This window comes from Hemiscyllium ocellatum, chromosome 3 (assembly GCF_020745735.1).
Source record: "Hemiscyllium ocellatum isolate sHemOce1 chromosome 3, sHemOce1.pat.X.cur, whole genome shotgun sequence".
NCBI lineage: Eukaryota > Metazoa > Chordata > Chondrichthyes > Orectolobiformes > Hemiscylliidae > Hemiscyllium > Hemiscyllium ocellatum.
In genome coordinates this window covers 4,776,321-4,802,848 of record NC_083403.1, presented here as the reverse complement: position 1 = coordinate 4,802,848, position 26,528 = coordinate 4,776,321, and the positions used below count along the sequence as shown (strand labels likewise).

At 45.7% G+C, this 26,528-nt stretch overlaps 1 protein-coding gene across 1 annotated transcript in view; it reads left to right on the top strand.

Moving 5' to 3' along the window:
• Positions 1-26,528, top strand: part of LOC132832876 (dynein axonemal heavy chain 6-like) — a 670,564-nt gene that overhangs the window by 366,947 nt on the left and 277,089 nt on the right. Inside the window, exons 43-48 of the mRNA XM_060851082.1 lie at positions 5,286-5,485; positions 9,798-9,926; positions 12,198-12,338; positions 13,616-13,787; positions 16,802-16,968; positions 19,820-19,862. Coding sequence (XP_060707065.1) covers positions 5,286-5,485; positions 9,798-9,926; positions 12,198-12,338; positions 13,616-13,787; positions 16,802-16,968; positions 19,820-19,862 — 852 coding nt within the window. The remainder of the gene's footprint in view (positions 1-5,285; positions 5,486-9,797; positions 9,927-12,197; positions 12,339-13,615; positions 13,788-16,801; positions 16,969-19,819; positions 19,863-26,528) is intronic.

The following is a 26,528-nucleotide window of genomic DNA, read 5'->3' as shown; positions in this document are numbered from 1 at the left end:
GGAAATATATCCCTGTTCCTTCAGTTTCATTGGGTTAAAATCCTAAAATTCCCTCCCTAAGTCATTGAGGGTCTACCCACAGCACACGGTCTGCAGTGAGTCAAGTAGGCAGCTCCTCCCCACCTTCTCCAGGGGCAGACAGGGACGGGTAATAAATGCTGAACTTAGCCAGTGACTCCCACATCCCATGGACAATTAAAAAATGGTTCAGAAAAGATTTACTGGGACTGGAGGTTTGAGTTTTCAGGAGAAGCTGGATAGGCTTGGACTGTTTTCACCGGAGTGTTAGGAGGCTGAGGGGTGACCTCATAGAGGTTTATAAAATCCTGGGGGGGCAAAGATAGGGTAAATAGGCAAAGTCTTTTTCTCAGGGTAAGGGAGTTCGAAACTTGAGGGCATATTTTAAGGTGAGAAGGAAAAGTGTTAAAAGGGACCTGAGGGGTCACATAGAGAGTGGTTGGTGTGTGGAGTAAACTCCAGAGTAGGTGCAGGTACAGTTACTACATTTAAAAGGCATTTGGGTAGGTAGATGAACAGGAACGGTTTCGAGAGACACGGGCCATGTGCCAGTAAATGGGAGTAGTTTAGTTTGGGACACTTGGTTAGCATGGGCGAGTGAGATTGCAGGCTCTTTTTCCACCCTGTGTGATTCTCTGACTGATGCTCAGAGATATGGTGGGTTTAAATCCCACCACAGCTAATGATGAAATTTGGACTCAATAATAAAAAAAGACTGGAATAAAATTATAATCGAAGGATGATATCTGATTCACTAGCGCGGTTTAGAGAATTAAATCTGTTCTCCTTACGGAGTGACTTCAGTCCCACAGCAGTGTGGTTGACTCTGAACTGCCCTCTGGGCAACTGGGGATGGGCAATAAATAAACACCTTCTCAGGGGGCAACTAGGGTCGGGTAATAAATGCTGGACTCAGCCAGTGATGCCAACATCCCAGCAACTAATAAACTCAATTCGCATGCTTCCCTTGCCAGCTAAAAGAGAGAGAGCCAGCTTTGTGAGTGACCTTCAAGAGCTCTGCTCGCCACCTGCTGTGGCCTTTCATTCAAACCCTAGCTTTCTAGCCCATCGTTAGTGAGCATACTGTTCAGTTCTGAAATTCTATACCACCTCTCCACCTCTCTTTGTCATACACCTCCGACTAAACTTTTAGTCCCTTACCTTACCTGGAATTACCTCGAGTGATTCCGAATAAACCTGTGGGACTATAACCTGGTGTTGTGTGATTTAAATGGGTCAGTGTCAGTTTTGGTCTGGTGATTTGCCACTCACACCACGGGTAATTAGCCAAAGACAACAAATGCTGGCATTGCCAATGATGCCCACACCTCATTATAGGAAACAAAAGGAGAAAAACAAGAATTGGACGAATGCTTCAAGGGGTAAGAGGTGGTTAGATGAAGGAGCAGGCGGGTTGGTCAGAGCCCTGAACAGGGCCCCTCCTTCTGCATTACTCAGTTTCTCAATTTTAATGCTCCAGTGAGATGCCATATAAATGCAAGATGATTTTGTTGAGAACTATCACTGCAAAATATGATGAGAATTGGGTGTGAAGACAGCACTGCTGTTAACAAAGTTGGTCCATTTTTATCAGTCGGGGCTTTTCTGTTCTGTTTGAGGCTGCGTCTTTGTGTCAAACCAACTCAGGTATAACCCAAAAATCCTCAAAGCAGGCACAAAGAATTCATGACTTCTACCTGTGTCCAAGCAGTCACCATTAGTAAGCCTCACAGTAACTGGAATCCGCCATCAGCCATGACACTGCCTTTCCTCACTGATCAATTAGCATCGTTCATTCAGGGGAATGTGGATCGCAGCGATTTATTGCCATCCCTAACTGCTCCCGAGGAGATGGCTTTGAGTAATTTTATCAGTAGTAACTGATACCACAACATTTCAGAGGAGAGCAGAGTCAAATATTTTTGTAAAGCATATAGATTTCCTTCTCTAAAGAGCATCAGTGAACCACACAGGCTTTTCTAACAATCCTACATCATTACTGACATTTTCTATTCCAGATTTATTTAATTAACTGGAATTAATTTCTCCAGCGACAGCAGTAGGATTTGAACTCCTGCCCCTCGTGCATTCCTTCAGGTTTGTGTAACCGAGCTGCTGTATTGGAAGCTCGTTCTTCATGACCAGTTGATTTGATTCTGCCCCTCCCCGTCACCGCTCCTGTTCCAGCTGATGTGTTTACATCATTCACACTTGTAGCTTTAAGCAGGAGCAGATCCTTGCTGAGTTGTGAGCTGTCTACCTCAGGCACCCCACTGAATCAGGGCCATTAAGAAAGAACAAAATATTTACATTTATATAGGTGCTTCAGAAAGCAAGTTGTTTTTCTCTTTGCGTTTGTTACCCCCTCGGGTCAGCCCAAAGCTTTACATAATGGAATGTAGCCACTGTTGTAATGTAACCATCCCATCAGCCAATTTCCACGCTGAAAATGAAAATGATCAGAGAATTGGTTTTGGTAATGTTGTTTGGATCATCAATGCAAGGTAAAAATCCCCAGCCTTTCTTTGAGTGTGCCATGGGATACATGTCCATACGAGAGGGCAGACTGGCTCTTGATTTAACATCTCTACGATAGCTCATAGAACAGTGCAGCACAGTACAGGCCCTTCAGCCCTTAGATGCTGTGTCAACCTTTTATTCTACTCTAAGATCAGACTAATCTACATACCCTTCATTGTACTATCTTCCATGTGCCTATCCTAGAGTCACTTAAATGTCCCTAATGTCTCTGACTCTACTCCCACTGCTGGCAGTGCATTCCACACATGGGTAAAGAACCAACCTCTGGCATCTCCCAACAACCTTCCTACAATCACCTGAAAATTGTACCCCCTCGTGATAGATAATTCCTCCTTGGGAATATGTCTCTAGCTATCCACTCTAACCATAATAACCAGACAGGGGGCTGGAAGAACACGGCGAACCAGGCAGCAGCAGGAAGTGGAGAAGTTGATGTTTTGGGTATAACCCTTCTTCAGGACTAGGGGTGGGTGTGAGGGGAAGTTGCAGATAAAGGGGGTGGTGGGGGCAGGGCAGTGAGGTGGGGATAGGTGAAGACAGGCAGAGGGTATAACCTGATTGGTCAGTGGGAAGAATGAATCTGTTAGGAGGCCGGGAGGAGTGGAATGGAAGGGGAGGGAGTGGGAAGGGAGTTGGGGGATGGGAAAGGAAGGGTATTTGAAATTGGAGAACTCAATGTGGAGTCCTCCGTGCTGGAGGCTGCTCAGGAAGAAGCTGAGATGTTGTTCCTCCAATTTGTGGGTTGGTTCATTTGGGCAATGGAGGAAGCCAAGGATGTCGGAAAGGGAATGGGAAGGGGAATCAAAATGGGTGGTGACTGAGAGGTCTGGTTGGCCCCTGCGGGCCCAGCTGAGATGCTCGGGTAAACCATTCCCTAAGTTTACGTTCGGGTCTCCCCGATGTAGAGAAGACCACACTGGGAGCACCCAATACAGTAAACTAGGTTGGAGGAGGGGCAGGTGAACCTCTGTCTCACCTGGAAGGATTGTTTGGAGCCCGGGATGGAGGTGAGGAGGTGGTGCACCGGCAGACTTTGCATCTTTTCCAGTTGCAGGGGAAGGTACCTGGGGGTTCGGGGGCGTTGGTGAGGAGAGTGGTGCAAACCAAGGACTGTCGAAGGGAACGGTCCTTATGGAAGGCAGAGAGGGCCAGGGAGGGGAAGATATTCTGGATGGTGGAGTCTGGTCGGAATTGGCAGAAGTGTTTAAGGATGATGCGTTGGATGTGGAGACTGGTGGGGTGGGAGGTGAGGACAGGAGGGACTCTGTCTTTATTGCTTTGGGAGGGGAAGGGATTTAGAGCAGTGGAATGGGGATGGAGGTGGTGCGGTGGAGGGCTGTCTGAATGACAAAGGGAGGAAAAGCAAGTTGTTCAAAATAGGTGGATCTCTGGGATGCTTGTGATTGGAACGTCTCAGAGCAAATGCGGCGGAGGCAGAGGAATTGGGAGAATGGGATGGAGTTCTTGCAGGATACTGGGTAGGAGGAGGGGTAGTCCAGGTGGTTAGGGAAGTCTGTGGGTTTATAGTAAACATCCATCTGGAGACTGTCACCGGAGATGAAAATGGAGATGTCCAGAAGGGTGAGGGAGGGAGGTGTCTGAGATGGACCAAGCGAATTTGAGGGCAGGGTGGAAGTTGTGGGCAAAGTGGGTGACCTGCTCCAGTTCAGCCTGGGTGCAGGACACTGGACCAATGCAGTCATCAATGTAATGGTGCAAGAGTTGGGGCACAGTGCCTGTGTAGGAACTGAAGAGGGACTGTTTGACATAGCCAACAAAGAGGCAGGTGTAGCTGGGGCCCCTGACCATCCTCTTGATTTGGAGGAAATGGGAGGAATTAAAGGAAGAGTTGTTGAGGGTGAGGACTAGTTCAGCACCACATCCTACCTCCCCCTTGCCCACGACCCCACCACGACCCATCAGGGCAAAATCATCCACACTGTCCTTGCTCTCATTGCCTCCAGTGATCTCCCCTCTACTGCCTCTAAACTCATTGTCCCCCAGCCCTGCACTGCCCGGTTCTACCTGCTCCCCAAGATCCACAAGCCCAACTACCCCGGCCGACCCATCTTGGCATGTTCCTGTCCCACCAACTCATCTCATCCTACCTCGACTCCATCTTCTCCCCCTTGGTTCAGGCACTTTCCACCCATATCCACAACATCAACCACTCTCTCCATCTCTTCAGCAACATCCTGTTCCCCAACCCCCAGCACTTTCTCTTCTCTATTGACGTGCAGTGCTTATACACATCCATACCCCACAAGAATAGCCTCCAGGCCCTCTGCATCTTCCTCTCTACAGACCCATCCAGGCCCTCTCTCTCCTCCACTCTATCTATCTATGCCTCTCATCATCTTGTACACCTCTCTCAGGTCACCTCTCATCCTTCTTCACTCCAATGAGAAAAGCCCTAGCTCCCTCAACCTTTCTTCATAAGACATGCCCTCCAGTCCAGGCAGCATCCTGGTAAATCTCCTCTGCACCTTCTCTAAAGCTTCCCCATCCTTCCTATAATGAGGTGACCAGAACTGAACGCAGTATTCCAAGTGTGGCCTTGGGACATCCTGCCAGAATACTGCGTTAGAATGCAGGCATGAGTGGGTAACTCAAATCTCTCCTGCGTGTGACCTGAACTGCTGGGAAGAAATTCTACTCGTGACTGCTTTGATGTCAGCCACAGGGAATTAATGAGGATTGTCTTTTTTTTGCTTTACCTGGTGCAGTTTGCAGTGGCCAGCGAGTCGAGTTCTTGAGGAGGTACAGTGTTCCCACTGACAGCAAGGCCGGCAGAAACACCAAGGAGGTGCTGGTAACAACCATGTTGTTCAGCACTCAGACTACATCAGCCCAAACCCAGGCACAGATCCTCAACCAACTGGTGAAGAAAAGCAGAAATCGCCGGATTCCACCAAAGAACAAGAAGGTCAGTGATGTTACTTCACAGACGCTCACATCCTCTCTCATTGAGGAGAAGACCCCATTCACTTCCTGAGTACATGCTATACCTCTCTCCACCCTTCAGACACACTGCCTGTATTCCTGATGAAGGGCTTTTGCCCGAAACGTCAATTCTCCTGCTCCTCGGATGCTGCCTGACCTGCTGTGCTTTTCCAGCAACACTCTGATCCAGACTGCATGCTACACCTGCAGACTAACCTTTTGTGACTCACACATCAGAACACTTAAAACCCTTGTATGAGACAATAAAACATTTACGTTTATGTCGATGTGAAAAGCATAATAGAATTCTGCAGCCATTCTCCATTTAAGTCATATTCTTTTTTTTCATTTTTCATTGCCATAGTCACAATTTCCCACATTTTATTCCATCTGGCCCACTCAGTCAACATATCCATGTCTTCCGATGTCTTTGTCACCACCTACTTTCTGACCTAAAGTAAGACGGGGATGGATGTTGAAAATCTGAAACAAAAACAGAAATTGCTAGAGAAACTCAGCAAGTCTGGCAGCACCTGTGGAGAGAAAGAGAGAAATAAATTACTTTGGTGTTTTCTGAGAGTGTAGACACCACATCTTAGCTCCCCCTCAACGAAGTCATTGATGCGAAGTATAAGAAGTTGAGATCCCAGCAGAGAGCATGGCAGGTCTCCAACCGCCACATCCTACCAAGCAGACAGAAATTCAAAGGCTGTGGTCCACATTGGCACAGGAACAGGAATGTGGTCCTGCAATCAGAATTCAGGACCAAGGTGGAAAAATAACCAGCAGGATGTTTAAAATAGTAATCTCCAGATTATTCATGATACCACAAGCAAATGAGTACAGATGGTGCAGGAGGGATGATCTGATGGTGCTTGTTGGGAAGATCTGAACTACCTCAGCTAATGTGGGAAACAGGACAGAAAGTGAAACCAGGGTGTACAAGATGCTGGGTGACGTGGGCAGGACTAAACTAAAAGGAAAAAGTTAATAGGTGGAGTTGGAGTGCAGGGAAGGTAAGGAAGTTTGATTCAGTGTTACTCTGCCTGAATGAGCCTGGGGAGTTACACATCCTACTTCTGTGTGGGGTTATCATGTCATGGCCATAACAGAGAACAGGTTTAAGGAATGAGAGGTCTGGGAGTTAAATATTCCTGGGTACAAGGTGTTCAGAAAGGACCAACAGGGTAAAGAGCAGGAGGGCTGGTGTTTCTAGTTAAGGAAAGGAATGTTTCAGAATCGATTTGGCTAGAGGTCAGCAGTAAGAAGGGTGCAGTTATACTGCTTGGTATCATCTAGAGACCAGCCCGTTGTGTAAAGAATTTAGAAGAACAAATCTACAAGGAAATTCGAGAGAGGTGCAAACAGCATAGCGTGGTTAGAAAAGAGTATTTTAATTACCTGTTTATCAACTTGTATACTGGGAAGATAAGGGGCAGCAAAGTTCCTGGATTGTGTTCAGGAACATTTCCGACAGCAATATGTGTCAGATTGTGGTTATCGCTTGTCAGTTCGATTCCAGTGTGTAACTGTATTGGGACAGCATGGCTAGGGGAGCAGCACGTTCCGGAGCACAAGTCTTCAGTACTGTTGCCAGAATGTTGTCAGGGCCCATAGCCTTTTCAGTATCTAGTGTCTTTACCTGTTTCTTTTTATCACGTGGAGTGAATTGATTTGGGGCTGAAGGTTGGCATTGGTGATACTGGGGACCACTGGAGAAGGCAGAGATGGATCATCCTCTCTGCACTTCTAGCTGAAGATTGATGTGAAAACTTCAGCTTTATCTTTTGCGCTGATGTGCTGTGGTCCTCCATCATTGAGGATTGGGATATTCGTGGAGTTTCCTCCTTCAGTGAGCTGTTTAATTATCCACCATCATTCCCAACTGGATGCAGCAAGACTGCAGAGCTTAGATCTGATCTGTTGGTTTTGGGATCGCTTAGCTCTGTCTATCATTTGCTGGTGATGCTGTTCGGCTTACATGTCATCCTGTTTGGTAGCCTCACCAGGTTGACACCACATCTTCAGGTCTGCCTGGTGCTGCTCCCAGCATGCCCTCCTGCACTCTCCATTGACCCAGGGGTTGATCCCCTGGTTGGATGGTAATGGTTGAGTGGGGTGTATGGCTGGGCCATGAGGTTACAGATTGTGCTGGAGACCAGTTCTGCTGCTGTTGGTGGCCCACAGTGCCTCATGGATATCCAGCTTTGGGTTTCTAGATCTGTTCAAAATCCATCCCTGTCCGGGTGGTGTTCGGGCCATCAAATAGAGGGTATTCTTAATGTAAGGACAGGACTTTGTCTCCATCACAAGGGCTATGTGTGGCCATTCCTACCTAGACTGCTATGGATTTAAACCTTTGTTGGAGGTAGATTACATGAGGTCAAGTCAATTTTCCCCTTCACTTGGTTCCTCATCATCTGTAGATGCTGGAGATCAGAGCTGAAAATGTGTTGCTGGAAAAGTGCAGCAGGTCAGGCAGCATCCAGGGAGCAGGAGAATCGACGTTTCGGGGATGAGCCCTTCTTCAGGATTCCAGAAGAAGGACTCATGCCTGAAAGGTCGATTCTCCTGCTCCCTGGATGCTGCCTGACCTGCTGCGCTTTTCCAGCAACACATTTTCAGCTCCTCATCATCTGCTCCAAGCCCAGTCTGGCAGCAGTGTTCTTTATGACCCGACCAGCTTGATCAGGAGTGCTACTGGCAAGTCACTGTTGGGGATAGCCCATTGAAATCCTCCATCCCAGCATACACTCTGTGTTGAGTGACATTATCATTATACCAGCATCGCTGCTGATGTACGCCCAATGTGCCTGTTAGATATCTCCCTTTACATTTTTCGTCAGTCCTGAATACTCCGAGATATCCATCTTCTCTGGGAATGTAGCTCCTACATTTCACTCTAAAGGGAACATGTTGAGCCCTTATTTTCCCCAGTTCCACTTTGAATAATCCCCACCTCCACTGTTTTACTGTAGAATTATCCTCAGGTAGTCAATCATGACCCGATCTCTTAGCTTCATAAAATCTGCCTTCCACTAATCCAAACCCATGCCCTGTGGACTCCAGAATGCTCACCCACAACCACCTTTGGTTACCACCCACACTCGGTCCAGCATTGACCGTCCCTGATAGGAATTCATACAAATCGAATAAAAGCAAAACACTTCAGATTCAGGGAATGAAAAATAACAGCAGAAATGTCTGTGTACCAATATGATCCAAATATGTGAATGTATTTACTGCGTTTCCAGGCAATATGTATGTCACTGTGCACCCAGTCAATGTGTATATCACTGTGCTCCCAGTCAATGTGTATATCACTGTGTTCCCAGTCCATGTGTATATCACTGTGTTCCCAGTCAATGTGTATATCACTGTGTTCCCAGTCAATGTGTATATCACTGTGCTCCCAGTCCATGTGTATATCACTGTGTTCCCAGTCAATGTGTATATCACTGTGTTCCCAGTCAATGTGTATGTCACTGTGCTCCCAGTCAATGTTTATATCACTGTGTTCCCAGTCAATGTGTACATCACTGTGCTCCCAGTCAATGTGTATATCACTATGTTCCCAGTCCATGTGTATATCACTGTGTTCCCAGTCAATGTGTATATCACTGTGTTCCCAGTCAATGTGTATGTCACTGTGCTCCCAGTCAATGTGTATGTCACTGTGTTCCCAGTCAATGTGTATATCACTGTGTTCCCAGTCCATGTGTATATCACTGTGTTCCCAGTCAATGTGTATGTCACTGTGTTCCCAGTCAATGTGTATGTCACTGTGTTCCCAGTCCATGTGTATATCACTGTGTTCCCAGTCAATGTGTATATCACTGTGTTCCCAGTCAATGTGTATGTCACTGTGTTCCCAGTCAATGTGTATGTCACTGTGTTCCCAGTCAATGTGTATATCACTGTGCTCCCAGTCCATGTGTATATCACTGTGTTCCCAGTCCATGTGTATATCACTGTGTTCCCAGTCAATGTGTATATCACTGTGCTCCCAGTCAATGTGTATATCACCGTGTTCCCAGTCAATGTATATATCACCGTGTTCCCAGTCCATGTGTATATCACTGTGTTCCCAGTCCATGTGTATATCACTGTGTTCCCAGTCAATGTGTATATCACTGTGTTCCCAGTCAATGTGTATATCATTGTGTTCCCAGTCAATGTGTATGTCACTGTGTTCCCATTCCATGTGGATATCAGTGTTTGCTGTCCATGTGGATATCAGTGTTTGCTGTCCATGTGTTCCTTCCACCCTGTAATGTTTGGTTTGTGTCTGACAGGTAATTGTGTTTCTGGATGACCTGAACATGCCAGCTATTGAACAATACGGAGCACAGCCTCCACTCGAACTGATCCGTCAATTCCTGGACCTTGGAGGTTTCTTCGATATTAAGAAGCTCAAATGGTTGGTAAGTCCCATCCTTTGTTGTTATGATTATTTGGTTTGTCACCCTGTTGTACAGTGGAGTTATTTCTGGGTTGGAACAATATAATGGGACTGCTGCATCTGTTGGCTGATTGATTCCTGTGTGAACCTTACCAATTATCTTTGCAGTAAACGGTTACAGCTTAAAGAGGGTCGTCTCCATATCTGCCAGCTGGAGGCTGAGCTGTCAGGTGTGTGATGCATCAGGAATGGTGAAAGTTACCGGCTCATGTTATTCCTGAAGGCAGTGGGAGCAGCAGGATGCATTGAGAAACTTCATCTGATCCTGGTCCTAAATGGCCTGCTCCTCATTCTGAGACTGTGGCCGCTGGATCTCTGGGTGGTTTTAATCAACATGTACACTGGGTGACTTAGATTGGCAATGGTCACTTCTAAAATGGGTTTATAGAGTGTAGTAGGACCCTTCCTTTGAGCTGTGCTTGCTTGCACCAACCCAGCTTGGCTGTTCTTGATAATGTGTGAGCTTTCATCCTTAACCTCGTGGTTCAGCTTTGCCATGAAGCAGAAATCAGTATTCAACTGCCACTCTGCATGTACCTTACCACCCCCCCCCCCCCCCCCACCTCTCCAAACAAATGATGCATGGTATTTGTAGCTGGGCCTCCAGCCTGGCTACTCCAGAATCCACTCAGCAACTCCACTACTTTGCTGTAGCACCAGGGTAAGACTGGACATTTATATTTCATTTGCTGTTGTTATGTAAGTTTAATGGTCTTGCTAAACCATACAAGGCACTTGTCAGACTACAGCTGAAATACCACAAACAGTTTGGGCCCGTTGTCTAAGGAAAGATATAATGGCATTGCAGGCAATCCATAAGACGATGACTAGACTGTTCCTGCATATGGAGGGACTGTCTGATTAGGAGAGGCTGACTAGTCCAGTGAAAATGGAACTAGTACAGGCACGATAGGCTGAATGGCTTCCTCCTACATTAAAACATAGAACATTACAGCACAGTCCAGGCCCTTTGGCCCTCGATGTTGCGCTGACCTGTGAAACCAATCTGAGGCCCATCTAACCTCCACTATTCCATCATCATCCATATGTCTATACTGTAACAATTCTGTAATTCCGAGGGATATAGACAGGTTTAAGTGAGTGAGCAAAAGCACTTGGTAGGTGAAATATAATGCAGGAAATGTGAGGTTGTGTACTTTGGCAGGAAGAGAGGACAAACTGAATATTATTTAATTAGAGAAAGAATACAGAAAGCTACAGAACGGAGGGTTCTGAGAGTCCTTGTTCATCAATGATAAAAAGTTCACCTCCAAGTTCAGGCATTCCGCCTCCTGTACCTGTAACGGTTCTATTCCCTCGTGCCAATCTCCTGCCTTCCCCCCCCCCCCCCCCCCATTTCCCTGCCAAACGTTACTATCCATATAATCATCTGGGGGGAATAGGGAAGGCAAATGAAATGTTTGCCCTTATTTCAAAGGGCATGGCTAAAACTATCACAGGACATTAGTCAGAGCACAGCTGGAATGCTGTGAACAGTTTTCCTTACTAAGGAAAGATAGACTGGCATTGGAGGTAGATCCAGAGAAGGTTCGTTGGGGTGATGTCAGGTAGGAAGGGATTGTCTAATAAGGTGAGACTGAATAGGTTGGGGGTGTATTTATTGGAGTTTAGAAGATTGAGAGGCAACTTTATTGAAACATACAAGATCCTTCAGGGCCTTTGACAGAACCGATTTGGAGACGTTCTTTCCCATTATGAGAGGGTTTAGGACCAGAGGGCATCAGCTCAGAATAAGGGGTTGCCCATTTGAGACAGAGATGAGGTAGAGTTTGTCTCTCATAGGGTAATAAATCTGGGCAATTCTTTACCACCCAGGGCTGACAAGATGGCATAATTAAGTATATTCAAGGCTGAGAGAGATTAGTTTCTTATCATGCAGAGATTGAAAGTTTACAAGAATAAGGCAGGAAAACAGAGGAATAAGGCAGCATTATCTATTCAGCCGTGATCTCATTGAATGGTGGAACAGACTTGGTGGGCTGAATGGCCCACTCCTATTCCCGTCTCCTGTGGTGTTCTGGATTTTGTGCTGAACCTTTTGTGATCCCTGCACTTTAACACCTCCATCCCTCTGCACTGTCAGAGTTTCTCTCCTCACCTCTCAGGTTTGAACAGGCCTGTGTTAAAGTTCATTGCACAAGGTGCTCCAGGATTGACTGTCTTTTCCTGTTCCTGTCTACCCCGTACCCCCACACCTACGCTCGATGACCAGCGTGTGGAAGATGTGACTCTGGTCGCTGCATGTGCTCCCCCGAGTGGTGCTCGCACTGAACTCAGCCAAAGGCTTCTCAAACACTTCAGCATCTTCACCCTGCCCCAGCCTTCCACCAACTCACTGCAACACATTTTCCAGGTAAGAGACAAACTCAGTACCATTCATCATGTAATCCAGCATTTAGACAATGGGTAAATCCCCCTCAACATCTTCACAGCTGCTCAAACCCTCCCAGGACTGGTAGAGTAACATTTGTTTTTTAGTTTGTTCCTGGGATGTGAGCATCTCTAGTTACACCAGCATTTAGTGCCCATCCCTAATTGCCCAGAGAACAGTTAAGAGTCACATTGCTGCCGGTCTGTAGCCTAGACTAAGTAAGGATGCCAGATTTCCTTCCCTGAACAATATTAGTGAACCAGACAACATTCAACAACAGTTGCTTACTCCCATTTAGCCGAGCTGTCATTTCCAAATTGTTACTGAATTGAAATTTCACTGTCGTGATGGAATTTGAACTCCATGTCCCCAGAACGTGAGCCTGGATCTCTGGATTAGTAACCACTGCACCATCACTTCACAGATATAACAATAACATAAAAGCAAGATACTAACACATATAGAAATGTTGACTGAGACTAAAGATTGTTCTGGACGAGGCTAGACCACTCAAAACATTCTTAAACAGGCTGCCCAGACCATAACTTTGCAATGTGTTTCAGTAAGTGTACAGTGAAGATTACCCAGAGTAAGTTAGCGAGGTTAACTACCAGGTTTAAAACAGAAAAAACACTTATTCACAAAATTACACAATAAAACACCAAGAACAGAATAAAGAACCCCGACATAACTCAGTCTGTCCAATATGTTCCGAATATACACAAGAGTCCCAATGGGCAAACCCTCTTTAACACAGTACAAAAAAGGATCAGATGCTTACTGGTTGAAGTTGGAAAGGCTGAGGAACAGACAGAGAGAAAGAGAGAGAGAAAGAGTTTGTTTCCACACAGCTCACTGTTGAACTCCCAACCAGTTCTGGACTGAATTAAACTGCTCAGCTCGAGAGCTGACCACTCTCCTTTCATTATACAGGTCACTTCTAAAACATGACCACTTTGGCCAGAAGTCTCATCTGTTTACATGTAAACATAAAGACCTCTCAATACCCTTTAATCTCCAAACCAGTCTGATCAGAACCTGGCCTGGTTTCTCAAGGACAGAGCCTCCTTGAGCCAAGGAACAACTTTTAGAAATAAAAGGACGAGCTTTGTGACAAGATGCTCCTGCACTTACCCCAACCAACACCCCCAAGACAGATATATCATAGGAAACAAATCAAACTTAGCAAATACAGAAAGGCTGGTGCTAACTGTTGATGACTTTGGCTGTCTTCTGAGAGAGTTTCCTTGTTTTCTCAGGTACAAGTTGGATGTCACCTGGAAAGCCAAAACTTCCTGCCAGTGGTGCGGAAGTGCCGAGAGCTGTTAGTGACTGCTGCCATTGCTATTTACTATAAGATGTGCCGTCAAATGCTGCCCACTCCAGTCAAACCCCATTATACATTCAACATGAGAGACCTGGCTAAGGTAAGTCATTCTGTTTACTCTCCCACTACTCGGACAATCCTTTAACATGTGTGTTCTGTCCTGTTTCTCTTATAGAGGGGTATTGTCACGGTGGTGCCGAGATGTCTCCTTCAGACAGGCAGTTGGTTGTCTCTGGGTATTTTTATAAAGGCCAAAAGAATCAGACGTGGGCAGGCTCAGGCTCTCACAGACCCAGAAAGCTTTAGTTTTACTGGGTGCTGGGGCTGAAAACTGGAGCTCTCTGCTGCGAGACTGAAGTCCTTGACAGAGAGGCTCCTTTTTAATAATCAAACGGGGCAGATATTTCCTGTCAGTGTTTTTTTCTGCTGGACTGGAGAGAGACAGCGCGTGAGACTAATAACTGTGTTGCTGAATTGCCTTTGCTGGGGGTGTGTGTATGGAATGCTAGCTTTTTGGAAGCTGTTCATTAGTGGTTAAATAATGCATTATTTTGTCAAGTGTTTCTGGTACTAACATCAGCTGGGATCAAAGTGGCAGTATTTCAACCGCTGGTGTATCTGCCCTGGTGGTGGATCAGGACGATACCAGGGATAGTGACCCATGAAGCCTGGAACATTACTGTTATGTGCGATATCATGAGAATACAGTTGGTTCTACCATAACGCACATCTCTTCAACACCAATTGGCTACAACATGACTGAAGAATTTAGACTGTTATTTTGACTGAGTGGCCCAGTGGCTCAGTGGTTAGCACTGCTGCCTCACAGGGCCAGGGGCCTGGGTTCGATTCCAGCCTCGGGTGACTGGCTGTGTGGAGTTTGCACATTCTCCCCGTGTCTGTGTGGGTTTCCTCCAGGTGCTCCGATTTCGTCCCACAGTCCAAAAATGTTCAAGTTAGGTGAATTGGCCATGCTCAATTGCCTATAGGGATGTGTACTTAAGGTGCATTAGTCAGGAGTAAATATCGGTGAGGGGAATGGGTCTGGGTGGGTTATTCTTCAGAGGATTGGTGTAGACTTGTTGGGCTGAATGGCCTCTTTGTAAACTGTAGGGATTTTCATTTTAATTCGTAGAATGTGAGCTTTCCTCATCTGTATTGGCTATAACATGATTCTGGTCCCATTGGTTTAAATGGTGCTGCTGTTACACAATTTTCTTATAATGCAGCACCGCACAGGAATGGAACTATCGCATTATATCAGAACAGACTGTATTTGGCCGGTGCTTGTCTACTTTGTGGGAGCTCTTCAATTTCATCACAAGCTTCCAGATGGTAATGAGGAGGGTTAACTAATCGAATCATATTGGCAAGGTTAATTCCTGTGGCTAAAGTCAATGTCAGCTGGTTAGACCATGACACCATAAGATAGAGGAGCAGAATAAGGCTATTTGGCCCACTGAGTCCACACCACCATTCAATCATGGCTGTTAAGTTTCTCAATCTCAATCAATCCTGCCTTCTCCCTGTAACTTTTGATCTCCTTCCCCATCAGGAACCTCTCTATCTCTATTTGAAATACACTCAATATCTTGACCTCCACAGCCTTGTGTAGCAATGAGTTCCCCAGATTTACCCCCCCTCCCCACCCCGGCTGAAAAAAATCCTCCTCACCTCAGTTCTGAAGGGTCATCCCTTCACTGTGGACTGTGCTGTTGGGTCCTATTCTCTTCTACTAGAGGAAACATTTTCTCTGTGTCCACTCTGTCCATGCCTCTCAGTATTCTGTTAGTTTCAACTAAATCGCCCCTCATCCTTCTGAATGTTATTGAGTACAGACCCAGAGTCCTCAACCACTCCTCATGTGACAAGCTCTTCTTCACTGGGATCATTTTTTTTAAGCTTCCTCTGGACCCTCTCCAACACCAGCACATCTTTCCTTAGATACCAGGCAAAACAAAACTGCCCACAGTATTCCAAACGCGGTCCGACCAGAGCTTTACACAGCCTCAGCAGTACATTCCCGCTGTTGGACTCTAGCCCTCTGAAACTGAATGTTAACATTACATTTGCCTTCCTAACTGTGAACTGAACCTGTATGTTAACCATAAGAGAATCTTGCACCCAGACTCTTAAGTCCCATCATGCTTCAGATTTCTGAAGCCTTTCCATATTTAGAAATAGTCTAAGCCTCTATTCTTCCAACCAAAGTGCATAATCTACACTTTCCCATATTGTATCTCACCTTCTGTGTCCACTCTCCGAGCAGGTTCAAGCCCTTCTGCAGCCTCCGTGCTTCCTCAACTCGACCTGTCCCTCCATCTGTCTTTTTTGTAGCAAAAATGCCCTCAGTTCCTGCATCCAGTTTGTTCAGGTATAATGTGCATAGCCTTGATCCCAACACTGAACCCTACAGAACTTCACTTGTTACTGGCTGCCACTCTGAAAGAACCCCTTTATCCCCACTGTCTACCTTCTGTCAGTCAGCCAATCCTCTACCTATGCCAGGACTTTGCCCCGAATACCATGGGCCCTTTCCTTATTTAGCAGTCTCTTTTCTGATTAGATTAGACTTACAGTGTGGAAACAGGCCCTTCGGCCCAACAAGTCCACACCGACCCGCCGAAGCGAAACCCACCCATACCCCTACATTACCCCTTACCTAACACTACGGGCAATATAGCATGGCCAATTCACCTGACCCGCACATCTTTGGACTGTGGGAGGAAACCGGAGCACCCGGAGGAAACCCACGCAGACACGGGGAGAACGTGCAAACTCCACACAGTCAGTCGCCTGAGTCGGGAATTGAACCCGGGTCTTCAGGCGCTGTGAGGCAGCAGTGCTAACCACTGTGCCACCGTGCCGCCCACCTTGATAAATATTCAGGTGGTTCATCCAGTTTAGTTCTTAGTGGACTTTTCTTTAGCGTTTTGATACAAGTGATTGGCTTACCTGGCCATTTCAGAGGTCAATTCAGTGTCAGTCACACTGCTGTGGGCCTGGAGTCACATGTAGGTAAGGCCAACTTGTGTCGATGTCATTGCGGGAGTGTGGGAGTGTGTGATGAGGAGATGACTATCCATTTCTCAGTGGCCTGCCTTGTTTTTACAGGTAGTCCAGGGCCTGCTGCAGGCTCATGAATCTGAAATCGCTTCCAGAGAGAAGACAATCATTCTGTTTGCACACGAAGTGAGCAGGGTTTTCCACGATCGGCTCAGTGACGAAAAAGACAGGCAGATGTTTTATACTTTCCTCTCAGACGATCTCCACAACTACTTCAAGGTAAGAAGTTTATTGCTGTCAAATAGCAAGCTCCAACGTTCAAGGCGATGGGAGTAGGGGATTGGCTTAAAGGAAATTTGGGAGACTAGCGACTAGGATCTTAATGCCAAGATGTTAAGGATTTTCTTTCACAAAGTGTTCTCAAAGTCCAGACCAAGGATTTTGTCCATCTGAGAAACATAGAAACTCGGAGCAGGAGTAGGCGATTTAGCCCTTTGAGCCTATTCCACCATTTAATTTGGTCATGGCTCATCCTCTATCTCAAAGTCATATTCCCACTTTATGTTTATTCATTTCTGGGACTTGGGCATCGCTGGCTGACAGCATTGACAGCCCATCCCTATTTGCCCTTGAGAAGGTGGTGGTGGTGAGCTGCCTTCTTGAATCGCTGCAGTCCGCTTGCTGTGGGTTGACCCACAATGCCCTGAGGGAGCGAATTTCAGGATTCTGACCCAATGACTGTGAAGGAATATGGCGATATATTTCCAAGTCAGGATGATGAGTGTCTTGGAGGGGAATTTGCAGGGGATGGTGTTCCCAAGTACCTGCTGTCCTTGTCCTTCCAGATGGAACTGGTCGTGGGTTTGGAAGGTGATGTCTGAGGATCTTTGGTGAATTTCTGCAGCGTATCTGTGGATAGTACACACTGATGTTACTGAGAGTCGGTGGGGGAGGGAATGGATGTTTGTGGATTTGGTGCCAATTAAGTGGCTGCTTTGTCCTAGATGGTATCAAGTTTTTGGGCGGCACGGTGGCACAGTGGTTAGCACTGCTGCCTCACAGCGCCTGTAGACCCGGGTTCAGTTCCCGACTCAGGCGACTGACTGTGTGGAGTTTGCACGTTCTCCCCGTGTCTGCGTGGGTTTCCTCCGGGTGCTCCGGTTTCCTCCCACAGTCCAAAGATGTGCGGGTCAGGTGAATTGGCCAAGCTAAATTGCCCGTAGTGTTAGGTAAGGGGTAAATGTAGGGGTATGGGTGGGTTGCGCTTCGGCGGGTCGGTGTGGACTTGTTGGGCCGAAGGGCCTGTTTCCACACTGTAAGTCTAATCTAAAAAAAAAAGTTTCTTGAGTGTTGTTGGAGCTGCTCCCATTCAGGCAAGTGGGGAGTATTCTATCCCACTCCTGACTTGTGCCTTGTGGATGGTGGATAGGCTTTGAGGTGTCCGGAGGTGAGTTCCTCGCTGCAGCATCCCTAGTCTCTGACCTGGTCAGTGTGTTCATATGGTGAGTCCAGTTGAGTTTCTGGTCAATGGTAAGCCCTGTTGACAGTGGGGAGGGGGGAGGGGGGAAGGGGGTGGGGTTCAGTGATGGTGGTTTCTCTCCACAACCATTGATGTCTTGGATATCTAATTAATTAACCATGCCCCAGCCTCACAATCTTCTTTGGGAGTACAGTCCTCAGGTTGGTCACTGTCGAAGTGAAGAAATATTTCCTTATCTCAATTCTAAATGGTCTACCCCGTGCTTTGAGATTGTGACCCCGGTTCTAGACTCCACTGTCAGGGAAACCTCCCCCCCGTACCTAGTCTGTCTAACCTTGTGAGAACTGTCTATGTTGCTATCATATCCCAATCATCCTTCTAAACTCCAGTGAATACAGGCCCAGTTGAACCAATCTCTCACATGGGAGAGTCCTACCATCCCAGTATCAGTCCGGGGACCCACCCCCACTGCAGACCCTCGATGGGAGGTCTGTCCGTCCTTAGGTAGAGAGACCGAACCTGCATGGAGTGCTCCAGGTGTGTGCTCTCACCAAGTCCCTGTATAACTGCAGGAAGACATCACTATTTCTCAATTCCAAGCCTTCTGCACTGGAGGGCATTGTATCATTTGCCTTCCTAATTGCTTGCTGCACCTGCCTGCCTACTTTCACTGGGTGGGTGGGGAGGGGTGGTGTCATTTTAGTTCAGTTGGCTGGACAGCTGGCCTGCAATGCAGACTGATGCCAACCATGTGGGTTCAATTCCCATACTGCCTCAGGTTAGCATGAAGGGCTCTCCCTCTCAGTCTTAGAGCCAGCTGGTGAAATGGTTCTCATGAAGGGCCATTCGACCCTAAATACTGATTCTGCGTTCCCTCCACAGATGCTGCCAGACAGACCTGCTGGGTTTCTCCAGCTATTTCTGTTCTTGTTTCAGATTTCCAGCATTTACAGTTCTTTGTTTTTTGATTAGTTTGGCAAACTTTTGTTGCATTCCCACTACAGCAAGAATATTCTTTTCTGAGGTAAGGAGACCAGCAGCAGATGCAATGCTCCAAGTGTGGTTTCATCAAGCTGCTATATAATTGCAGCAAGGTGTCTTTGTTTCTATACTCATATCATCTTGTAACAAAGGCAGTTGTACCATTTGCCTTTCTAATTGCTTTTGTTACCATTACACTAACTTTCAGTGGCTCATGAACAAGTACATCCAAGTTTCTTTGAAGTTCCAACACTTCAACCCAGCCTCTCACCATTTAAGGAATACTCTGTATTTCTCATTTTCTCGCATTTCTTCACATTATATTTTATTTGCCAATTTTCTCTCTCTTAGTTCACTTTGTTACGACACAGATAAACCCCTCAGCTAATTTAAACCAGCAACATGAAAAAGATTCACCCCCTGCTGTCACCTGTTAAATTCGAGAGGCAACGAGCTATCTCAGAGGTCACTATTTAAAGTAAAAATTAACAACTTTATTCTTTCAGTCCAAACCAACATCTATTTACAACTCCTTTCTCTGAAACCCACTCTACAATACTAGTCCGATAAAAAAATCCCGATTACAACTTACAATAAAAAATCACATTTCAAACGCAGCCAGTTTTGCCGAATCTCCTTTGTAAACTTTCCTCTGTAGATTTTCTCCAGGTCGATTTTGATGTTCTGCTGCACAAACTCCTTCCCCAGACAGGTACCTCTCAGAGAGCTCTTGAGCTAGTAGTCTCTGAGGCAATTCTCTCTCAGCTGTTCAAAAATGTCCAGATTTATACCCCAAAACATCAGATCATCTCATTGGTTTGAATATTGGTAAAATAATAAATTGATTGGAGTTTGGTATCGTGGGGCATAATTTAAACTGATTTATTTTTGACTCATGGCAACCCAGCTAGTCTAGCTTTTTTGACCAAATGTTACATTGTTAACTTGTTCAGAACACATTGTGCTGTGTCAGGCTGGCCTTGCTAGCTTTTCAACTCTCTTAAAGGTACAGGACCTCTCCACCTTCATGACACCCCTCCCTTAAGAAAAAAATGAACCATCATAATAAAGAGATGGCTTCACTTGTTGTCCTCTACCATTAACCACAATATCATGACATCCAAATGACTTTAATCTAAGTTCATATTAACCCCTTCCCATATAAATACAACATTGAATACAGATCAATCTTATCTATACTTTATCAGTTAAATCTGCGATTACATTCTTACGACCCTCAACATGTACAATATGTAAATTAAGCCACTGTAACATAAGTCTCCAATAGTTGCACATTCTTGTCTTTAAAGTGTTCCAGGAATATAAGAGGATTGTTATCCGTGCACACAGCCGTCTCCGGCACATTGTTCATGACCTACACGTTAAAATGTTGGAAGGCCAGAACCAAACTCAATCGTCCTTTTTCCATCGTGGAGTATTCCTTCTGGTGGATGTTAACCCTCTTTGAAAAGTATCCAACTGGCAGTTCAATCCCGTCCTCACCTTCCCAGAGCAGGACAGCTCTGACTCCTGTGTCACTCGCATCGATGACAACTTTAAAAGGTTTTGAGAAGTTTGGTGTAGCCAAAACTAGTTTGGTGGTGAATATTGCTTTCAAATGGTTGAATGCTCCTGGCATGGTGCTGTCCACCGAAACTTTGTGTTGTTCTTCAGCAAATTGGTTAACGGTGCCATGACAACGCTGACGTTTGGAACAAAGTTCCAGTAGAATCCGCTGAGTCCCAAGAATCAAATCACCTCTTTCTTTGAGGTTGGTCGTGGAAATTCCTCGATGGCCTTTGTCTTTGCGTTCCGTGGGGTCAACCTTCCATAACCGAGGTTATGTCCCAAGAACGTCACCTCTGCTTTCACAAATTAAGTTTTGTTTAAGTTTGTCACCAGTCTTGCTCCTTGTGGTTGTTTAAAGAGCTCTGCCAACTGGACCATGTGATCTTTCCAGGACTTACTAAAGATCACGACATCATCCAGATAGACTGCACAGTTTGTTAACCCAGCCACAACTCTGTTCATGAGGCTTTGGAATGTGGTGGGTGCAGTCTTCATTCCAAAGGGCATCACTTTAAACTGATATAGCCCATTTGGGGTTAGACACACAGAAAGTTCTTGCACTGTCTCTGATCGAGGTACCTGCCAGTAACCATGCACTGAGTCCAACTTGGTGATGTAACTGGCTTTCTCAATACATCCTCCAATCTCGAAATTGGATATGAGTCCGATTTTGTAACAGCTTTCTGATAATCCATGCAGAATTGTTGTGTCCTGTTCGGTTTGGGAACTAAGACAATCGGCAAACTCCACTCGCTCAGGCTTGGTTCAATGATGTTCTCGTTGGGCATGGCCTCCACCTCCATCCGGATCCGGCTGGCTTTGAAAGGATTGAGCTGATAGGGGTGTTGTTTTATTGGAGCAGCATTCCCTACATCTACTTCATGTACAAAAGCATCCTTCCTCGCTATCTGATTCTTACAGATGTTCTTATACTGCAGTAACAAATCTTACAGCTGCCTTCTACATTCCTGAGGCAGATGGCTCACTAACCTATCCCACTCCTCAAGGACTTCTTCATTTTTTAATCTATTTTGTGTCACATCAAAATCCACATCACCTGGATTTGATTCCTCACGCTGCGGGGCAGTAACTAACACCTGCTTCTCCAGTTCTTTCTCTCCAGTGTAATACCGTTTCAACACGTTCACACGACATACCCATACCATTATTTCTATCTGGCACCTTTACTAGATATTCACCTGATTCAAATATTTCTCAATTTTATAGGAACCACTAAACCTGCCTTTGAAGGGATCTCCTATCACCGGTAACAATACTAACACCTCATCTCCTTGGGAAAATGTCCGGGTCCCAGAGCTTTTATCTGCCACCTCCTTGTCTCTACACTGTGCCCTCGTTCGGTGCTGTTTCACTAATTCATCTATTCGCTATAATCTTTCCCTCACCTCCGATCCATAATCTAAGTGTGAGATCTCCGACTTTGGTCTTGTCAATTTTTCTTTAATTAATTTCAAAGGGCCTCTCATTTCATGCCCTAATATTAACTCTAAGGGAGTGAACAGAGTAGATTTGTTTGGGGCACCTTTCATGGAAAGCGATATAAATGGTGTATCTTTTTCCCAGTCATTCGGGTAATCCTGACAGTACACTCTCAACATGGTCTTCAAGGTCTGATGTCACCTTTCTAAAACTCCCTGGGATTCAGGATGATACGCACTGGATTTAAAGTGCTATATTCCTAGGCTATCCATAACCTCCTTAAACAGCCTAGCAGTAAGATTTGACCCCTGGTCTGACTGAATCTCTCTGGGTACCCCATACTGTGTGAAGAAAGCTCGACCACCCTTTTTACCTTGATACTCCAGAAATCTGGGAGACACATCCATTATGATTGACAAGTGTTGGTTCCCACTTTTAGTTCTCGGGAGGGGTACCTACACAATCAATTATAACCCGTGTGAAAGGGTCTTCCAAAGCAGGAACTGGCAATATAGGTGCTGGTTTTTATGACCGCCCTGTGTCCGACCTACCATTTGGCATGTATGACACGTACGGCAAAGGTAACCACATCCTTGTGCACTCCAGCCCAATAAAAATGTTTTTGTACCTTAGCCTGAGTCTTTCATAGCCCCAGGTGACCTCCTACAGGTAGTTCATGTGCTATCCATAACCCCTCCTGTCTGTGTGCTCCCAGCAACACACTCTGGTGAACTTTAGCCCATTTCTCCTCTGCACTAGCCTGCCCTGGTCTCCGTTTCTGTCCCAGGATTCTATCTTTCAAATAATAACCCTCCAGAATATTCTCTGCCTCCTTTTCAGAGTACATATCCACATATATATCCTTTATTGTCTTGTCTTTCTGTTGCAAGTCCCTTAGCCTTTCAGGACTAGACACTTCTGTCTGACCCTCTGCCTGTTCAGGTTTTTCCCGTATCATTACATCAAACAGATATCCGCTAACTGAACCTCAACTCCTTCATCGTTCTCTTTAGTTTTCGCTTTGTGCATGATTCATGATAGTGGAATCTGGTTACCACACAGTCTGGGAAAATACCAAGATATTTCTGTTTTAACTCCTCAGTTTCTTGGTCTTCCTTGGGCTTCTCCACAACAAGAGGTGTCACCCCTAGCTTGGGTCCTGCCAAATCATTCCTAAGAATTCCCAAAACTGACACTCTGTCAATCACTCCCACTGTAATTTCCCCAGTCTTGAATTGGCACTCCAATCTGATCTTATATTACGTTAAATTTCTGTCCATCTATCCCATAAATTACCACGCTCTCTGATAACAGATCAGAAAGAGTGCAAATTCGCTCATCCCTTACTATCAGCGACTGGTTAGATCCTGTGTCTCAAAATTATAACTTCTTGTCCTTCTTCCCCTTGTTTTTCTGAGTAAACTTTACCCACAAAGGCAAATTCTTGATGAAGATCTGGTACTAACTCCATACCTAGCCCCTGCCGAGGCTGTGCACTCTCCTGCAGCTCGGCTCTTCTGGAGGTCTCCTTTACTACCTTCACTAAATGCCACTGGCTTAGCTTCTTTTACCACATTTTTTCCCACAATGGCTTTCTTTAACAATCTGTACTGTGATTTTACATGTCCCACCTTACCAAAGTGGAAACATCAGAGGCTTTTCACCTCCTTTCTACCCTCTTGGGCTTCTTTTTTTATCCTGTGGTAAATTCTGACCAGTGTTCTCTGCTCTTGGTTTCCTAATATAGAATCACCTCTTCTCCCAACCTCTATCCTTCACTGGACAAACTTCTGGCCGGAAGCTTGTCTTATGCACCAAACGGGTACTCATCTGCTAACTCTGCTGCCCTTCTCACTTCCTGAATATTCTGTTCCTCCGCGTGAATTCTTACCATCTCTGGAAGTGAGTTTTTAAACTCCTCCAGCAGAATAATCTCTCTTAGAGCCTCAAAGGTCCTATCTATCAAAGCACACACCCATCTATCAAAGTGACTGCCTGATGCATTTAGGCAATTCTAACTCTAGAGCGAATTATACAATGAACGGAAGAGCCTTGGGAAAGGTTGATGAGCAGAGAGATCTGGGAGTGCAGGTCCATTGTCCCCTGAAGGTTGCTGCACAGATGGGTAGTGGTCAAGAAGGCATATGGTATGTTTGCCTTCACTGGACTGGGTATTGAGTATAAGAGCTGGCAGATCATGTTAACATTGTATAAGGCATTGGTTCGGCCGCATTTAGAATACTGTGTACAGTTCTGGACGCCACATTATCAAAAGGATGTGGATGCTTTGGAGAGGGTGCAGAGAAGGTTTGTGAAGATGTTGGTTAAAAATGTGTTGCTGGAAAAGCACAGCAGGTCAGGCAGCATCCAAGGAGCAGGAGAATCGACGTTTCGGGCATAAGCCCTTCTTCAGGAATGAGGAGGGTGTGCCAAGCAGGCTAAGATAAAAGGTAGGGAGTAGGGACTTGGGGGAGGGGCGATGGGAATACTATAGGTGGAAGGAGGTTAAGGTGAGGGTGATAGACCGGAGAGGGGGTGGGGCGGAGAGGTCAGGAAGAAGATTGCAGGTCAAGGCGGCGGTGCTGAGTCCGAGGGTTGGGACTGAGATAAGGTGGGGGGAGGGGAAATGAGGAAGCTAGAGAAATCTGCATTCATCCCTTGTGGTTGGAGGGTTCCTAGGTGGAAGATGAGGCTTTCTTCCTCCAGGCGCCGTGTTGTTATGACCTGGCGATGGAGGAGTCCAAGGGACCTGCATGTCTTTGGCGGAGTGGGAGGGGGAATTAAAGTGTTCAGCCACGGGGTGGTTGGGTTGGTTGGTGCGGGTGTCCCAGAGGTGGCACAGTGGTTAGCACTGCTGCCTCACAGGCGACTGACTGTGTGGAGTTTGCACGTTCTCCCCGTGTCTGCGTGGGTTTCCTCCGGGTGCCCCGGTTTCCTCCCACAGCCCAAAGATCTGCGGGTCAGGTGAATTGGCCAGGATAAATTGCCCATAGTGTTAGGTAAGGGGTATATGTAGGGGTATGGGTGGGTTACGCTTCGGCGGGTCGGTGTGGACTTGTTGGGCCGAAGGGCCTGTTTCCACACTGTAAGTAATCTAATCTAAACCTCAGCGTTTGAGTAATTCCCTACAAGTTCAGCTTTACTTTTGTCCTTGCTAAATCTAACTTGTTTTGCTAATTCTAAAAGTACGGCCTTTTCTTTCCTTCGAAACTTTCTTGGCAAATTTGAGAATGACCTTCAAATCCCAGAACCTCTTCAGCAATTTTAAGAGCCATTTCTCTCACTTTTAATTTAATCAACCACAAGTCACCGAAATTAAACAAATTGTCTCACTTACATTTTATGTAAACATCTAAGACAGAAACCTGCAAGTGTTTAAATCTGCTGGGCTTTTTTGGATCCCAAATCAATTCAAATCCTTTCAAATCGCAGATGAAAGCTCTCAAACTGTTACGACATGGGGTAAACTCCTCTGCAAATTTAATCCAGCGACACAGAAAAGATTCACCCTGCGCTGTAACCTGTTAAAATTTGAGAGGCAAAGAGCTATCTCAGGTCACTACTTAAAGTAAAAATTAACAACTTTATTCTTTAAGTCCAACAAAGGATATTAAAACCAACATCTATTTACAACTCCTTTCTCTTAAACCTACCTTTTACCTCGCACTCTACAATACAATCCGATTAAAAAAAAATATGATTTATGGAAATATAATCACGTTTCAAACGCAGCCAGCTTTGCCAAATCTCCTTTGTGAATTTTCCTCTGTAGATTCTCTCCAGGTCGATTTTGATGTTCTGCTGCACAAACTCCTTCCCCAGACAAGTGCCTCTCAGAGAGCTCTTGAGCTAGTAGCCTCTATGCGTTTTTTCTCAACTGTTCAAAAATGCCTAGTTTTATACCCCAAAACATTGGATCCTTTCATTGGTCTGAATATTATCAAAATGCTAAATTCAAACTTGATTGGAGTTTGGTATTTTAGGGCATAATTTAAACTGATTGGCCAAAGTTGAATTTGTTTTTGTCTCATGGCAACCCAGCTACTGCTATCTGTTTTGACCAAATATTAACTTGTTCACATTGTGCTGTGTCAGGCAGGCTTTTCAACTCTCTTAAAGATACAGGACCTCTACACCTTCATAATAACCTCTCTAAGTCCCTTGAAACACCTTTGCATCCTCCTCCAGCTCACATTTCCACCTAGTTTTGTGTTATGTGCAAACTTAAAAATAGTACATGTCACTCAACATTTGAATCATTGGTATCGATTGTAAATAGCTGGGCCCAAGCACTGATCTCTGAGCTACCCTAATAGTCACAGCCTCCCAATCTGAAAACAACGCATTTATTCTAAATCTGTTTTCTGCT